The 16,066-nt window shown below is 37.6% G+C and overlaps 1 protein-coding gene across 1 annotated transcript in view; it reads right to left on the bottom strand.

Annotated features, from left to right (window-relative positions):
* Positions 1-16,066, bottom strand: part of LOC125459938 (dynein axonemal heavy chain 5-like) — a 259,757-nt gene that overhangs the window by 31,212 nt on the left and 212,479 nt on the right. Inside the window, exons 62-70 of the mRNA XM_059651530.1 lie at positions 15,231-15,368; positions 13,751-13,886; positions 9,838-10,154; positions 9,530-9,685; positions 9,191-9,373; positions 4,305-4,548; positions 2,917-3,031; positions 2,551-2,741; positions 365-486 (exon numbers count right to left, since the gene is read on the bottom strand). Of these exons, the coding sequence (XP_059507513.1) occupies positions 365-486; positions 2,551-2,741; positions 2,917-3,031; positions 4,305-4,548; positions 9,191-9,373; positions 9,530-9,685; positions 9,838-10,154; positions 13,751-13,886; positions 15,231-15,368 (1,602 nt within the window). The remainder of the gene's footprint in view (positions 1-364; positions 487-2,550; positions 2,742-2,916; positions 3,032-4,304; positions 4,549-9,190; positions 9,374-9,529; positions 9,686-9,837; positions 10,155-13,750; positions 13,887-15,230; positions 15,369-16,066) is intronic.

Here is a 16,066-nt window from a genome sequence, read left to right as displayed (position 1 = left end):
AAAATACAACAGGTTCCTGACCCACTGCTGATCCCTTTAATGCAGAGCAGAAGGCAGAAACCCTTACCAGCATTATTTGTAAGCTGGGAACATTGGTAAATGCCAAAATTAAAATGCAATTTTAAAGTGCAATGAGTTACAAATGACCAATTTATAAAACTGAGGGCTTGTGAATTTGAATATCAAAGTTGAGATTTGATTCTCTAGCCTTCATCAAGCCCAGTCTTAGAATTGCTGAGTCATGCACAAACACTTAACATAAATCTCATGCATCAATATTTATAAAAATTTGAATCTATAATTCAATGAAAAATCATTATTATTCATTAGTACAATAACATAATGATGTTACATTCAATCTTACCTGGACCAGGATGTTAAAGAACTGATGAAGTTTACTAAGTTCAACCAGATTCAGCCAAGTCATATCAAGAATCCATTTGGCAGGTTTTGGAGGACATGTTTTGAGGTCCAGAGAAGCACCACCTAGAATTTGCATGACAGTGTGCATACCATGCAGACCACACTCAGAAACATGATAAATTTAGCACTGTCACATTTCACCATATTGCTATAGGTGTGTTACAGAATTCACTGTCTGAAACCAGATGGCTGTTGGGTACAAAACAACAGCTGCGGAGCTGCTCTCTATGCCTGGGAAAATGTTCTACAGTTCAGTGAGATCTAAAGACAGAGTCATATTGGCAACTTAAAACAAGTTTGACATCCCAACAAAGTATATTTTTAATATAAATCCAAATTAGAAAACTTAATTTTGGACCTAATAAAATGTGAGGCTGGATGAACACAGCAGGCCCAGCAGCATCTCAGGATCACAAAAGCTGACGTTTCGGGCCTAGACCCTTCATCAGAGAGGGGGATGGGGTGAGGGCCCGAAACGTCAGCTTTTGTGCTCCTGAGGTGCTGCTGGGCCTGCTGTGTTCATCCAGTCTCACATTTTATTATCTCGGATTCTCCAGCATCTGCAGTTCCCATTATCGTTAATTTTGGAGCTTATGGGTTTTACTAGGAAACAGATTAGCAAGTGGATTCTAATTTCTTGCTATATGACACAAGATGGAAAAACATATAGCACAGCATATTTCTAAAACCGGCTACTATTTAAGAGTTCTGTTACATACCGATTTTGGCATTGCTGCAAGGCACTTCTGGATGAGTGGCACACAAGTAGTCGGGCACCTCATGAGGTTGGTGAACGTACTAATACCATGAAAGTGAAGTCACCTTCAGGTGGCTATTTTGTTTGTGTTTGCACTATCTTCAACAGCATCACTGCAGTTTCATTACAATAGCGTTTTCTATTGTAAGGGGGTGTATCAAAGGAGAGATACTTCCTACATCAGTTGTGTCATAAAAGTTAATATTTTACAGAAGAAACTATGGCGATTATCTTGACTTTGAAAGTTTGTGTAAAATCGGTGATAGCAAATAGGAGTTTGTACTACATCTCTTCCTATTGAACAGAATGGAAATAAAAGTTGTATCATTCACTTTACACTAACACACAAAGCCAAAGTTATCCCAGAAGATACAACTTCTATAACACAGGAAGATCAGTTTAACTGTGAAAGACTGCCTATCTTGGTTCATCCTTCGGGAAAACAATCTAGACGGTTATTAACAAATTCCATGTTAAATCAAATATTTTGCCCACCAAAATTAAGATCAAAAATATCACTGACAGAATTATGGTGCAAGTAATTTGCAAAATCTACATTAAATACCACATATTTCCTGTTCAATATAATGCTGTTACAAATTAAAATATGCAACTAGAGATTATAAATTAAAACTCCTCATCAAATGAGCAAAGAAAAGGTGGGGGCTACATTTATACATAATTGGAAGGTTGAAATAGGATAATGTCCGACCAAAATCAATGCTAAAAGGTGAATCCATACACCTTCTTGGGAAAAAAAGGATAATTTTTTAAAAATACTTGAAAGTCAACAGGAAGAAGACTATACAGATCGTTATTTCAGAAGGTTCGCTCACATTGGTGGATTGAATAGTCTCCTTCTGTGCTGTAAAATTCTATGACTTTATGACACATTTAAGATCATTGAACATTTTCAAGGAAATAGTGTTTATCAGTAATATATCCACGCAGCATCTGTTTTAAGTGAACACTTGAGGGAAACTGTCCTGAATCTCTTTCACGTACATTTCATCTACTACATCAATGAATCCTCTCTTGGGTAAAATTTCAGGCCCTGTACAAAGAAAACCAATAACTTACAAATGAAGAGAGGAAACAAGCACTTGTATTAAAGTTACAGATCTTGAGAATTAAAGACGATGGTTTCCAATTCATTTTATTATAATCTTAAATGTTCGATACAAATGCAAGTTCATATTGATGTGAAGCAGTATGACAGACCCTTTGCACAGCGGTATTTAATTGTCCAATTTAAACTCTAAGGAAAAGTTTGATTTTTTTCTTTTGTTCTCCAATTTAGCCAACACGAAATCATTGTAGCAAATTTTACAAAGTGCAGTTCTACTTCATCCATTTATGAACCAACATACCTTTAATGAGTGTGAGAAATTCATCATGCTTAACCTTGTGGCATTGCATATCAATTTTTAAAGTAAGCAAGAGTGTGAAAAGGAACTTGTGCTGCTCATAAAATCCTCTAGCAGTATAGGTGTAGATTTCATAGGTCATATAATCAATAATGTAGACTACTCGCTTACTGGTGAATGGACTTTTGGCAGACCTGGTGGAATTGGTTTTGAAAACATATTAATTGAAAAATGAAAAATGAAAACTACACAAAATAGAATGCAAAGATATAAAATAGAAATCATAATGAAAGGTAGGGTGGGTTGGGTAGAAAGTACGAAAATAAATCTGACTGGTAAATCAAAGTAAATAGAACCATGGTGCCAAACCTGACTAGTGACTTGTCAAAAATCCTGAGGAATTGCTTCAGAGAAGTTTGATACATCGCATTCACCATACTCATCTCCACAATCAAGAAGTAAAGAATGCTGCCTCTTGTAGCAACTGTGAGAAAATAAAATGATGCATAATTAATCACCTTTACAATGATTATTTACTGCAACACAAAGTTAATCAAATACTGCCCAGAAAATGCTCTATTTCATGAAACATCATGACTTTTATATAACTTCAATCTTGTCTTAAGCTCAAACTGGTTCAAATAACTAGTTTAGTAAATTACATTCCAATTTTCACATTTAATCAGTCTTTCTGTAGATTGACACATTAAACTTCTTAACTTCAAACATTCACTCAAGGAAACTATGCTGAACATTTTAGAGGGATGCACAACATCAAGGAAGATATGATATAGTGACAGCATAGGGATTTAACTACTTTGAAATAGTCATAGGCAGCCTAGAATTTGAGTATTGCCGAAACCACACCTTTTGTCAAAGCTTTTTATCATGCATTCAACATGACAATTCATAAGAATTGACTCTTGTACTGCAGCACTATGTCATGGCTCTGGGCTGGCCACCACTGTGTGAATCAGTATTCATTAAACTATGAACTCAGCAACTGAAGTTCAGTTTTACTGATACTATATATGCCCTAATAGGTGGTTTTTGTTGCAGGAATTCCGCTCTCACAAACATCTTTGTTGTGTTCCATGAGAAACATGTCTTCGATGGCATGACACCTAACCTCTTATACTTTGCATATTCTGATAAATAAATGACATGTAGGCAATTTGAAGCTGCGTGCAAGAATTTCTGTACATGTCTTAATGCATTTCTTCCTACGATCAAATTCATCTTTGAAATGGGCAGTCAGATGATCATCTTTTCCTTGATGTCCTAGTTGAGAAATCAACTTGGGGTGCTCTACCACAAACTTACATTTACTGGCCAATAATACACATTTGAATTCCTTCAGTTCCACACACTATGATATTGACCTTATTGGCAATATCATAAATTAGGCCAAATAAAGATTTTCCTTTATTTTGGGTTTTGTTGTGAATCTTCCTGCTGACTGCAATATAAAATCTTTCAATGTGCCCTTTTTCAGCAATACTTTTAAATAATTAAAATTAATGTAACAATCGGCAGCCCAGAACACTCAGAGTTTCCCTTCTTTGGTCTAAAGCCACGGTCTGATTATACTTTTTTTTATTTTTTCAGACTTTTAAAGCCAAAATAAAGAGCAGTTGAATCTGAATAAATTCATATACAAACATGCAAAATAAAGTCCTAAATGCATAATCTATGAAAAATCGAATGTTATACACTGATTGACTTGATACATCAGATTCCACAGACCTCTGACCTACCGGGTCGGTATTCCTCCCTGGCAGCATTTATTTGCAGTTCTGTCTCAGCTGCTGTCTTTAACTTTTGTGTTACTTTTTCAGCAGTCAGCTTGGTGTTTCGAAGCACTATGATCAGGCTCTCGTCATCTACCAGGGAACCTCGGGTGGTTGTTAAACGGTAAAGTAGGTTATCTCCTAGCTCTTTCATCTTCCTTTTATTTGCTGTCACATCCTCCATCAGATTGGTTCGCTCTCTCTCCAATTCCTAAAAAAAAATTCAGACACAATTATCTACAGTTTAATGTAGCTCTAATTTTGGCTTTTGAAGAAATAACCCTCCTACTTGAAAACGTTATACTTTGATGCTTAAATGGGCATTATTTATCTATCAGTTTTTCTACACTGCATTTACCATATTCAAACTAAACTTTGTTTCCATTCTTTTAGCTCAATATCACAAATTATTTATCAAAAATTGTTATTATTACTAGCTCAAAATGATCTTAAACATTGTTCTGAATTCTGCTATAAGCCTCAGGATCCCAACATTGGACCAAAGAGAAGGCCGTGACTTTGCATTTACTGACAGCAGGAACGCAAAGCAATTTTTCTGCAGCAAAGGGAAATCCTGTTTGACAGATTTATTAGAGCATATTGAGGATGTAAGTAGGAGAGTAGATAAAGCAGAACTAGTAGATGTAACAGACTTAGAATTCCAAACAGCACCTGATAAATCTAAACAAAACTTAATACACAACATAAGAGCTCAAGACTTGAGGTGATACATTAACATGGATTCAGAACTGGTTAATGGGCAGAAAGTAGGGCTAACTGGAACATTTTCAAACTGGCATTCTGTGACTAAAGTCACTACATTCCCAGAGGATCATAGGACTTCCCTCTGATTAGTCAGGAACAACTGGTGGGGAATTCAACCTAAAAGTCGCCACACCTTAGGAGAGGGGCAAGGTTGAAAAGGCAGAACCTTCATGGTATCCTCAGCCAGTGTGGGAACTGAATCCCTAATTTGTGTGTCACTCTGTGAGCAAACCAGTGTGGGAACTGAATCCCTAATTTGTGTGTCACTCTGTGAGCAAACCAGTCATCCAATTGAGCTTACTGACTCACAACGGGCTGTGACTAGCAAAATATTGGAAGTAACAGCTACTTAAACTGATGTGGTGATTTAGACAAATGGAGAGTAATATATCTAAAGGTTTTCTGATGATACAAAGCTAAACGGAACTGCGAGCTATAAGGAAGAACCAAAATGACTTTAAAGAAATATAGGCAGATTAAGTGAATTGGGAAAGTGGCAGAAGGTGTATAACATAGAGAAGGGTGAGGTCATGTGAACAGAAAAACTTTTTCAAGGTCAATAATCTTGTAAATGTTGATTCAGCGAGACTGAGGTATGTTGATACAAGGAACACAAAAGGTTAGCATGTAAGTACAGAAAGCAGTTAAGAGAAATGATATGTTCATCTTTATCGCAAGGGAACTGAAGTACAGGAATAAGTAGATTCGTTACAATTATATGAAACTTTGGTGAGACCACATCTAAAATGAGGTGTGTAATTTCGGTCTCAGTGTTCAAAAGGGTAAACTTGCACTGGAGGCACCACAACAAAAGTTCATGAGGTTGGGCTCAGGGACAAGGCGGCTGTCTTACAATGAGAGGCCAAATAAGTTGGGTCTGCTTCTTAGATGTTTAAAGGAATGAAGATGATGTAATTGAAACATTCAAGATTATGAAGGGGTTTGAGCAGTAGATACTGAGAGGCTGTTTCCTCTGGCTGAGGAATTAAGAACCAGGGGCATAATTTCAGTATACAGAGCCAATAATTTAGGACTGAGCTAAAAAGAAATATCTCTATCCAAAAGGTTGTGAATCTTTGGAATTCTCCCAGATGGCTACCAATGTACCAGGATTGAATATACTTAGGGCTGAACTGCACGTTTTTGGTCTCGCAGAGAATTAAGGTTCAAGGGAAGAAGTTGGGACAGCAGTGTTGGTGTCCAAGATGAATATGACCAAATTGAATACTGACAGATTTGACCAACCATATATTTCCTGAGATAGTAGGAACTGCCGAAGAAATTTTCCGAAGAAGGGTCTTTACCCAAAATGTCAGCTTTCTGCTCCTGTCTTGCTGCTTGGCCTGTTGTGTTCATCCAGCTCTACACCTTGTTATAGTATATATTTTCTGGTTCTATTTCTTCTGCAATTATGTTCGAAAAGGCCCATGTTTTGGTTGACTGCCAAATTAAGAATGGCAGGCAATATTCTGAGGCTGCCTGCCAATTAGAGGTCAAGCAGTTCTGCAGTCTCAGCTGTGCCACTGGTAGAGGTAGGTGTTGCTGATGCAGGAGAGGAAATTATTATTGGTGTAATTATGAAGAAAGGCTCCACATTTGGCTGGAAGAAAATAAAACAGATGAAAGTAGATGAGTTACTCACCATTTTGGGGCCGGATGCTGTTGAAATGTTTCAAAACAATGTGGCCTGTGAGATGTTAGTACGATGAGATTCTGGACTGTTACTGTTGAACAGCTAAGAATGTCATTACACAGAGTTGCATTGTATGAAAGGAAGCAGTTGCCAGGTGAGATTGTTGCAGCTTACATTTTCAAATTAAACGGACTGTCACATGACTGTCAATATGACCCAAACTGCAAAATTAACCTGAGGGTCACATTTTTTCAATGCATAAATAAGAACAAAATCTAAGCCAAGTTTTTGAGTAAAGCCAACAAGCTGACATACAAGGAGCTTTGTGATGAGACCAGAGCAATCAATGGCTAAAAGACATAGTTGCAAATTTCGGGGAAGTTTTTTTCCTGGCTGTCAGAGAGGGCCATCTGATCTGATTTGGCCACTGAGATCCAGGCCGGATGCTTTCGAAATGTGTCAAAACAATGTGGCCTGTGAGATGTTAGTATAGCCAAGTTCGTAAGACAGAATATTACTCTTTCTGGTGTGACATGGGTAATGATGAGAAAATTGTGAAAATACAGATTCATTTTTAAATTCAGAGTCTTGATGTCTAGAAAAAGTTTTGTGATTTTCCTCTTAAGCTTTAAATGGCCATTTCTGAGACTCAGTCTTGAGTGGTGACTATTTTGATTCCAAGTATTTGCATCTCATTAATACTCCAACTTGCCTTATTTATATAGCACAAGAAAAAACACTCTCATTATGTCCGCTGTATCAAAATCTTCCATAACTTTAAAGACCTCTATTAAGATATTCCTCAGTCTTCTTTTTCCAAGAGAAAAGAGATTCAGCCTGTGAATCTTTCCCAAACACATAACCACTTCTTTTTGGTTTTATCCTCGCAATCTTGTTTGCACCTCCTACAAAACCTCTGTATACTTTTCATCATGTAGTGACCAGACACAGTATTCTTTAAGTATGCTCTAAACAAGGTTTGAGGTCGGAAAGTTATTAATTTTATTAATTTTTCTATCCCTCTAGAAATAGGCAAAATTTTCCTCTCTCTGGTGTGGTGTGAGCAATGATGAGAAAGGTGGGAAATACAAAGACAATGAAAGAGATCAGAATTTCAACATCAAGAAATGTTATTGCAGTTTTCATTGAAGGATTTTCATTCATACATGTTATAGTTGTGACTACTGTAAGAATAAGAATGCTTCCCAACTTGTCAATACTTCATATATTGTTATTTTACTGATTTGATATCTGGGAACTTTTGTACATGCACCATTTTATGGTCTAATGTACTCTCTTTTAAAAGGAAGGGGTGTTCAACCATAGCTGCCTGCAGCTGAATGAGTGTTAGTTTTACTAAATGCAACGTACAACAGCCTCCAACAAGCTTCCCTGTACATACAGGGAGAGCCCTGCCATCAGCAAAGTGCCAGTACATTCATTGAATTAGGGCCTGGAGTTATGTAAGTCAGCTGACTGTCTCTGAGGATCAGATAGCCTTTCTGCTTCTCGGAACGCAACTACCCTGACGAAGGGACAATAAAGGAGAGCTGTTCCGATGTGGCTCCCTTCTACTCTACCAACCCTCACCTCTGATCCTGCCACCCAGGGATCAGTGAAATTCAACCCAGTAAGAGAAGAAAATATGGAGGGAAATTTGACAGAATTGAATGGGACCTCTATAATATTCATCATGCCTTAATGTTAATCTAATTCTATTAAGTAATTTGAAATGTTGCAATAAAGTGCAATCTAAATATGAGGGTTTTCATTAATAAAAGTACTGTACATGGATCAAATGGCATTCCTGCCACCTCCTATTTATTATTTTCCTAAGGTTTTCTGGGCCAGGCAAGGAATGGCCTCCAGTCCCTAAAACTGTGTGAGAGTGTAACCAATCTTCTACTGCCATTCCATTGTAGGCTTTTATTCTTTATTGGTCAATTACTAGGCTCCAGTTAGAACCAAAGAACATATAAACACATTGTTTGCTGGAACCCAACAGGTAGATTTTATTCTGAAGCTGTGCACTCTGCAAGAACTTGGAACAAACCAGAACAAGCCAAGGAACTCGACTGATGATTCACTAGCATGAATGATCTGTGTTCATGTGACTCACCTTTGAGAGGGACACTGTCCCAACATAACATACCCCAACTATAATACATAATAGTTTTATTGATAATCACTGAATACATTGCATAGAAATGGATCTCTTAAAAATAGTCCAAAAACCAAACACTTGGTTGAAATAAACTCTGAAATTATCGTGAAAATGTACTCATTTCAATGTTGAGCTATTTTCCTAATCAACCTGATCAGAGATGTTAGTACACACCTCTGGAGCAGATAGTCTTCAAATCAGATCTCTTGGTCCAGGAGTAGGGACATTACCATAGTGCATCAACATGGCCCTACATCTGTATTAAGTCATCAATTGAAGGATTTGCATCACCTGTTTCTCAGTGAGAATGGCTCTTCCCAACAGTTGATCCTCCAGACCTTTAATGGTGACAGTGAAGTCAATAATTGAAGTTCGAGCACTTATCTCCGGAGTATAAGCCGGATTTGCCAGTTTTGTAGTAATGTACAATCGGAAACCACTCATGACATCCATCTCCTTATCTCCTATCTTTACCTGCAGAAAAGACATCCAGAGGTTTGATCTATAAATGCTGGTTTTGTTAATGGCAAGATAACAGGACAATAAATATTTTTAAAGTACAATGTTGATATCTCTGCATTTTAACTATTACCATACAAATGGTGTACTAAATAAATGCTTAGAAATCACCTTATGTGTAGACCCAGTTTTGATGAAGTTTTTCTCCAGCACATTGTCCAATGCTGGGTCAAGTTCTTCCCCTACATCCTCAATTAATAATGGCCTTCCGAGTGAGAGGCAGTCTTCCAAGTGATTTCTGAAGTATTTATGATTTAAGGATGTTACCTGTAAAAAATTAATTACTTATTAAAAAAATTGAAATATGTTCATGTCTGCTCAATTCTATTATCATCAAGGTTTCATGCCAAGACTTCACAGTCACACAATAAAACAGTGAAAAATGATTCTCAAGTACCATTGCAGATTGTGTCCACTACCTGAAGTTCATGCTTAGCTTCTTTATTCTTTATCCAGGTTTTCCCCTGAGCCTGAGGATCAATCAACAATGGGAAGCGAGCTGCCTTTGCGACAATTACCCCATTTTGTATCGAGAGGTCATCATTAGGAAGGCCTTGCAAGTTCCACTCTCCAACTGTGGGTCCATCAATAAGCATTTCCGAGACATTTAGATTTACGACGAATGGAATGTTATGTAATATTATTTCTTGCTGCCAACTGTTCAACAACAGATTTCTAAATTCCTGGTTGAACGGGCCTGCATAAGACAGAAAAGCTGTAGCCAGCAAAACATTCCCTGTCAAAAAAAACCAGAGAAGCGCAGAATGAGAAAAGGCTATTCAATCTATAAAATTCACTCTTTCCCCTGACAAGTCTGATCTCCCATGAATTCTACCCTCTTGAAGCCTATGAGATGAGAGATGTCATTCCTTTCCATCATCATGTCTGTGGAAGGATTAAACAGACAAATAACAAACTGCTAAAACACCATTTGATCAGTGACCAACTAAAAGAACATCAGAAGAAAGGACTTACATTATCCTTACAGAATCGCCATTGTCAAGAATTTTTTTGCAAACCTTTCCAAATTTCTTCACATGATGTTATTTATGCTGATACTCAGCAGCCAAACAGCAGTGTCGTGAAAATATTGCACAGTTATTCTGTTGAACAATTTAAAAACATCCTTTCCTAGAAATAATTGTCTGCATTGTACTTTCCACATTACTGTGCTCTTTTGCTGTAGCGTTATTTCAAGAACAACTTACACTTACATGGCCGCTTTAATGTGGCAAAAAGTTCCTATGTGCTTTAGATTTACTATTATCAAACAAACAGAACATGGAGCAATTTATGGTGGTGTTAAGGCTGACGGGATACAAAGATAGATTTTAAAAAATATCCCAAAGGGTGAGAGAGAAGTGGTGGGGGAGAGAGGAACTCTGGAACTTAAAACGGGCATGGATGTAAATGGACTAGTGATTCAAATCAGGGATGTGCAAGAGGCCAGAATTGAGGACAGCACAGATCACATACATTATAAGATGGAAAAGGTTACCAATTTGAGAGTAGAAAAACCAAGGAGAGATTTGAAACAGAAAGAAAGAGATGCAAATTTTAAAATCAAGACATTGCCAGGATGGGAGGCAAGGCTGATCAATGAGTGCAAGAGTAATGTTTTAGCAAGATTTATCGAATTTTTACCAGATCGAAGTGTCATTGGCAAGGCTGTCATTTGCTGGCTAATTTCCATTTTTAATTGCCCCTACTGAGCTGTTAAAAGTTATCACATCACAGTGAGCCTGCATGTGGCATGCCCACAAGTTAGACATTCAAAAATTTTAACTATTTTGAGTAATGTCAACAAAAATGCATCCTAGTAAAGAGGAAAGATTCTAAGAGAGGGATAACCAACGTTGGCTAATCAATGAAATTAAGGACTGTGTTAAGTTGAAAGGAAAAGCATACAAGGAGGTAAAAGTCAGTGATAGCCCAAAGTTTGGAATAAATTCAGAATTCAGCAAAGGAGGACTACAAAGATAATAAGGACAGTGAAAATAAACCACAAGGTTTAGTGAGTGAGCAAACTAGTGAGGATTATAAAAACTGACAATAAAAGCTCTACTTTAAATATATGAAAAGGAAGAGAGGGGTCAAAGTGAACATAGGCCTCCTTGAAAATGAATCTGGGGAGATAGTTATGGGAATAAGGAAATGACAGAGGAGTTAAACAGATATTTTGCATCAGTCTTTACAGTAGAAGATACTTCAAACATCCCATTAATACTAAAGAATACAGAGGAAGAATTAAGTACCATCGCCATCACTACAGAAGTAATATTAGACAAACTGATGGGGGCAAAAGCCCTGTCAAGCACCTTCAGACTCCTATATGTTTCAATAAGATCACCCCTCATTCTTGATGGCTTGCATCCAAGGATCCTAAAACAGTAGCTACAGAGATAGTGGATGTATTGGTTATAATTTTCCAAGAATCACTGGATTCTGGGGAGGTGCCAAAGGATTAGAAAACTGCCGATGTAACACCTCTATTCAAAAAGTGAGAGATGCCAAAAGCGGGTAACTATAGACTGATTAGCCTAAGACCTGTTGTTGGAAAAGTATTGGAATCAATTATTCATGAAGTACGAACAATATTTGGAAAGTCGTAATCTAATTAATCAGAGTTAGCATGGCTTCATAAAAAGGAAATCTGTTTGACTAATTTATTAGAGTTTTGAGAGGAAGTCTCAACCAGAGTGGGTAGAGGGAAACCAGCAGATGTGTTGTTTTTGGACTTCCAGAAGACACTCAAATAAGGTATCTTACAAAAGGTAAAGTCATAAGGTAACAGCCCACGGTGCTGGAGGTAGTATATTGACATGAGTACAGAATTGGCTCAAGTGCGGAAAACAGTAAGCAGGCATAAAGGGTTCCTTTTCAGGCTGGTAACCTGTGACTAGTGGTATTTCGTAGGGATCAGTACTGGGACCACAACTGGTTATGATATATATTAATGACTTGGAAGAAAGAAACAAATTCGCTGTAGCTGAATTTGCAGATGTCACAAAAGTTAGTGTCAAGGCAGGTAATGGGAGGGACACAAACTGTTTACAGAGAGATCAGTGGGGTTACAAGCTGGCAAATGGAGTACAATTTGGAAAAATGTGGAGCTGTTCATTTTGGAATGGAAAACAAAAAGAATAGAGTATTATTTAAATGGAGAGAACTGCAAAAAGCTGCAACATGGAAGGATTTAGGGGTACTTGAGCATGAAACACAGAAAGCTAGCACACAGGGGCAGTAGGTAATCGGGAAAGCTAATGGAAAGTTGGCCCTCATTTCAAGGAAGTTGGCGTGGAAGAGTAGGAAAGTCTTATTGCAACTGTACAAATTGCTGGTGGCACCACATCTGGAGTACTATGAGCAGTTTTAATCTCCTTACTTAAGGAAAGATCTCATTTCATTAGAGACAGTTCAGAGAAGGTTCACTGGTATGGAGGGATAGTCTCATGAGCACAGGTTAACCAGGTTGGGATTCTGTTCAATGGAATTTAAAAGAATGAGGGGTGATCTTATTGAAACATATAGGAGTCTGAAGGTGCTTGACAGGGTAAATGCTGAAAAGATGTTTTCCTTCACGGGAGAGTCTAGGATCAGAGGTCATTGCCTCAGGACAAACGGGCACCAATTTACCACTAAGGTGAGGAGGGATTTCTGTTCTCAGAGGGCTGAGAGTCTTTGAAACACTTTGCTGCACAAAACTGTGGGGGCAGGATCCCTGTATATATTTAAAATTGAGATAGATTCTTGGACAATAGAGGAATCAAGGATGATGAGAAAAGGGCAGGAAAATGGATGTGAGGAATGGCAGATCATCCGTGATCCTACTGAATGGTGGATCAATGGCTTACTTTTGTTCCTATTTCTTAATGTCTTATTGTTTTATGCAAGCCAGACCAAATAAGGATAGCAGACCCCCTTCTCTGAAGGGTTGGTATTTTTTAACCAGATGGGTGTTTTTTGTTTAAAACCATTATCTCTAATAATGTCATGGTTACCATTACTGATACTTACTTACAATTACATTTTTTAAAATATTAGTTAATTGATTTGATCAATTAATTGAATTTAAATTCCACCAGTGGATGTGACAGATATGAACCCCTGCCCTTGGAGTACCAGCCCTTGGTAGGTACTCAATGTGAGTTATTAGAAACAATGTAATTCTGGTTCATTTTAGATTGCAACACTGCATTTGATATCAATCCTGTGTTATTTGTTCATAAATAATTAATGATTATTTGTTCAATTTTTCATGACTGAGTACTTTGTAGTTCTTTAAAAAAAAGATGTTTCACAGCATGAGTTAATTACTTTCTTGCCACTTACCCACAAGTCTTTTCTCCTCAGCAGCAAATTCTTTGCTTTGTTTGGTCCAACGTTCTTTCTCGTCTGACAAACCATCAATTAAACTTGAAGCCATTTGCATCTTCTTCCGGCACCGCTCAGCATCCTCTAGTAACATCTCAGAATCAAGTAATATTATTACTTCTAAATTCAAAAATCATCAACCTTCCTTTCTATATTGTGTCCTTAATTTGTTTCTACTTTGTGAATATACACACCATCTACTAAATAAGGCAAGTTCGGAGATTACCGAAAATGTGGGATGATTCAATTCATGTCGAATTTTGCTCCAGTTACCCCTTTTGGCACACAGAAATCTTCTTTTACTGATCCCATAAGCTTCGTTTCAAAAATTATTTTGTCATTGCTGAGATACACATGCTAAAGGAATAAATTCTGCTAGATGATCAAGGAGATTAAATTTACCAAGTGAAAGTTGGAGGTCAAATAATTTCTGGCTGCTGTCACAATAACTCTGGTGTTATGGTACAATATCTCCAAATTTTTAACTTTTTGACTAAATGGTACAATTCTTCCGGCATCTTATGTTATGTTCAATATTCTAACAGAGTGTATGATGGGACTGAAATACATAGGGAGGACACAAGCAATTTTGAACATACAAATTATGTCTCAGCTTGAGGACAGACTTTGCCTGAGTGAGACAAAGGTTGAGTGAGCATATCTACTACAAAGTAGGACTTCACTGGGAATTCTTTTTCAAAATAACGTTTAAAAAGCAAAAGTCAGATTCATACTTAGAGCTAATAGCCTTTTAGTAAGTTAACACGACCCAATTATAAAAACAACAGTCTCATAGTGGTAATAATCCATCAAACATCAGAAATCCCTTGACCAAATAAGATGCTGATTATTGTAATATGAAGTGAAGCCAAAAAGTGACTCATAGCAACTCCATATAAAGGAGTTTTAAATTACAAAGTCAGTAAGCAGCATGATCAGTGCGAGTGGACACTTTACCTGTTTGATACAAAGGCTGAGTAAGTAAGTGGAAATTTGGGACAGATGAAGGAAAAAGGTGCTTTGAGTAAGATTTACTGCTCTGTAAGTAAGGACTCTGAGGAGCTTCCTTGGAAGCTTACAAAGCAAGTGGCAGTGGATTTGTCACCCATTGCACCTGATACTGGATTTCATTTTCTGTTTGACTTACTGTTGCAGATACACATTTATTCCTCAATGCTACCAAAGGTCAGATTGTCTGTTTGATTACTTGTTTCACTGCTGTTTGGAGAAACCCTGCTGCATGCAGGTTGTCTGTTCCATTTCCCTATGTTATAACTGTGATTACTGTTCAAATGTATTTGGTTGCTCAGTACTTTGGGATAATATAAGGTCATTAAAAGGTAGCAGATAAATGCAAGTTCCATCTTTGTTGTATATCAGAACAAAATGTATAAAAGAACACAAAATTACTCAGTCAAATTAGCTGTATTGTAATTACCTGCTTCTCTCTCATTGCTTGTACATATTCCATCTGCACGATATCAAGCTCAACTTGTTTTGCATCAAGTTCACACTGGGCCTTCTTCAGATCCTCCATAGCAGTGGCCAAGCGACTTTCCTGTATAGTAAGGTTTGCCTTGAGAATATTGCGGAGGGGTGGGGAGAAGAAAACTGTTTATAAATGGCAACTACTTTGAATATGGCAGTGTAAAAACATGGAAATGGAAACAAACTAGGAGCACTAACTGGCCATATGGACCTTTGAGCCTGATCTGTCATCCAATATCATCATGGCTAACCCTCCATCTCAACACCATATTCCTGCTGTCTTGGCAACTCCTGATGCCCTTAATATCTTATTTAAAAGAATCACTTTCGCGAATAAACTCATTGATTTGGCGTCCACAGCCTTCTGTGGTTGTGAATTCCACAGGTTATTGATTCCTCATCTTATTGATGAATGGCCTACCTTTTATCCTGAGGTTGTGACCCCTGGTTCGACAACCCCATGACCAGCGAAACCCTCCTCCCTGCATCTATTTTGTTGAGCCCGGTTAGAATTTTGTGTTTCATTCAGATCCCCCTTCCTCATCTAAACTCTAGTGAATAGGCCTAGTCAAACCAATCTCATTTCATTCTAAAGTCTTACCATCCTCAGTACCAGCCAAGTGTAACCTCACTGCACTCCCTCTATGGAAATTATTGAATTGAAATGTTTTATTGAAATGAAGATCTCATGTTCAGAAAGGCAGCTCCCTGACACCCTATTCAGTGTTACTGCCTCCTAACACTGCCCAACGAGCATTCACCCAAATAAGGTAAGGCCAGAGTATA

Source organism: Stegostoma tigrinum, chromosome 16, assembly GCF_030684315.1.
Source record: "Stegostoma tigrinum isolate sSteTig4 chromosome 16, sSteTig4.hap1, whole genome shotgun sequence".
In the NCBI taxonomy this organism is placed as follows: Eukaryota; Metazoa; Chordata; class Chondrichthyes; order Orectolobiformes; family Stegostomatidae; genus Stegostoma; species Stegostoma tigrinum.
The sequence above is the reverse complement of the archived record's forward strand: the minus strand, read 5'-3'. Positions and strand labels throughout refer to the sequence as shown.